Below are 2,632 nucleotides of genomic sequence, written 5' to 3' on the forward strand. Positions count from 1 at the left end.
CAACTGGGCTAGTAGGCGGGGTATGAAGAGCTAGACCTTCTTGAGGTTATCTTGAGGTTATCTTGAGATGATTTCAGGGCTTTAGTGTCCCCGCGGCCCGGTCCTCGACCAGGCCTCCACCCCCAGGAAGCAGCCCGTGACAGCTGACTAACACCCAGGTACCTATTTTACTGCTAGGTAACAGGGGCATAGGGTGAAAGAAACTCTGCCCATTGTTTCTCGCCGGCGCCTGGGATCGAACCCAGGACCACAGGATCACAAGTCCCGCGTGCTGTCCGTTCGGCTGACCGGCTCCCTACTTACTCCACCGCAGACACTATTAAGTGTTAGTTAAGTGCACACTCACAAACTCATCCACACACACTGCTCCAAAAGTTCACTAGAAATCTTTTGAGTTGTAAGCGTGTAAATAATTGTTTATCTTGTGGACCTTGTTGAAGGATGGTGTTGGTGGTGCTATCAGTGACACTGTGGTTGTTATTGTTGTTGAGGTGGTGGTGTCAGTGACGCAGGTGATGGTGAAGATGGTGACGCAGGTGATGGTGACGCAGGTGATGGTGAAGATGGTGACGCAGGTGATGGTGAAGACGGTGACGCAGGTGATGGTGAAGACAGTGACGCAGGTGATGGTGAAGACTGACGCAGGTGATGGTGAAGACTGACGCAGGTGATGGTGAAGACGGTGACACAGGTGATGGTGAAGACGGTGACACAGGTGAAGGTGAAGACAGTGACGCAGGTGATGGTGAAGACAGTGACGCAGGTGATGGTGAAGACAGTGACGCAGGTGATGGTGAAGACTGACGCAGGTGATGGTGAAGACTGACGCAGGTGATGGTGAAGACGGTGACACAGGTGAAGGTGAAGACAGTGACGCAGGTGATGGTGAAGACAGTGATGCAGGTGATGGTGAAGACTGACGCAGGTGATGGTGAAGACTGACGCAGGTGATGGTGAAGACGGTGACGCAGGTGATGGTGAAGACGGTGACACAGGTGAAGGTGAAGACAGGGACGCAGGTGATGGTGAAGACTGACGCAGGTGATGGTGAAGATGGTGACGCAGGTGATGGTGAAGACGGTGACGCAGGTGATGGTGAAGACGGTGACGCAGGTGATGGTGAAGACGGTGACACAGGTGAAGGTGAAGACAGGGACGCAGGTGATGGTGAAGACAGTGACGCCATCTACAACAAGCCCTGGCCTCCCACAGCTCACACTACGCTTCATAACAGGTCAGATTCCCTCTCACCCCCCCCCCCCCCCCCCCCACCGCTTCTTTCTTAGCCCGACCCTCTCTTTCTCCCCTCTCCTAGCCTGTTCCCTTTCTCCCCCTCATGGCCCCGTCCCCTCTCAAACCCCTACCCATCCCTCCTCGTCCCTCCCACCTCCCTCAGCACCTGAAACGAGGTTGCACAAGTTATTGCAAAATGCAAGCTGAGAGTTGAAAGCTTCATTGGGAATAGGCTATTTTGTAAACTTTTTTTTAAAAGATATGGGCCTTTCGTGCTTTTATATAATTTATACTTAAGTCAAAATAGAACCTCATTTGCTGATTCGTTATTTGTATTGATAAATAAACTTTTTTTTCACGCAATTTCGAGTAAAATTGGTGAATTTTGGAACGCTGTGACGGGACAAGCAATTATCGGAAAATGAAAAGTGTTTATGAAGTCAATTAGCGTCCAACGAGTTCTCGAAATCTGTAATACAAACAACGGAATACATTCCTGTAATAGAAGAGTATCGTCATGTTTTGTGGGGTACACGTGTTTGAGCTGTAATTTGGGAGAAAGAACATGGTTTAATGAGGGTTTGTGGTAAATATTGGAAGCAGAAGCATCTGTTGTCTCAAGGAGTTGTGGGAGATGGGGTGGTGGGGGTTTGGGGTGACGGTGGGGGTTTGGGGTGACGGTGGGGGGAATGGGGTGATTGGTGGGGGGTGACATTGGGGGAGGGGGGAGCTTCTATAACACACAAGGGCGAGGAAAATGAATAAAATTCATTCCTCGATGGGTTAGGTGGGTTGCTTGGGTTGGTACGTTTATTGTCAGGTAAAACAGTTATATTTTTAACGAAGTGGCAAATCGAGAAACCAGGCTGAGGTTCCAGAGTGTATTGGGATCTGTGTATGGAGTCAGCCTCCACCTTTTAACACACGCCACTTGTTCACAATGTGTACACTGATTTTGTGTTGTGTAATGTTTGCATTATTTGGATACTTAATTCCATCTATGTCCCCCTCGTTCATTCACCGCATGTGCTAAATATTAAATTGTTGACAGCCATGTCTAACCACTGAGAATTTTGTATGTGGTGACCATGTCTTTATATATTCCTGCACTTCACACACACACACACACACACACACACACACACACACACACACACACACACACACAAAGTTACTACACAGTCAAATATGAAATAAAGTGACAGCTAATAACCAAGTGAGTAGACTCTGTACAAGGGAAGGAAAACATACAAGAAATGACATAGACATTTACGAGGAAGTAAACACCAGCTTTAATGGAGTGTTCACGAATCAAAGACGGAACATTTTCCTATGCTAGGAGCGGAGATAACCCAAGTCAAGAGACTGACAAATGTTGAAGTAACATCAGAGTAAATAA

General features: G+C 47.9%; 1 protein-coding gene across 1 annotated transcript; it reads right to left on the bottom strand.

Annotated features, from left to right (window-relative positions):
- Window positions 1-379: 379 nt before the first annotated feature.
- LOC138364855 (mucin-2-like) lies at window positions 380-1,186 on the bottom strand. Its single transcript, XM_069324837.1, has one exon. It carries the CDS (start codon window positions 1,184-1,186, stop codon window positions 380-382), a length of 807 nt encoding a protein of 268 aa, XP_069180938.1.
- Between the last annotated feature and the right edge of the window lie 1,446 nt (window positions 1,187-2,632).

Source organism: Procambarus clarkii, chromosome 15, assembly GCF_040958095.1.
Source record: "Procambarus clarkii isolate CNS0578487 chromosome 15, FALCON_Pclarkii_2.0, whole genome shotgun sequence".
NCBI classification, from domain to species: Eukaryota; Metazoa; Arthropoda; class Malacostraca; order Decapoda; family Cambaridae; genus Procambarus; species Procambarus clarkii.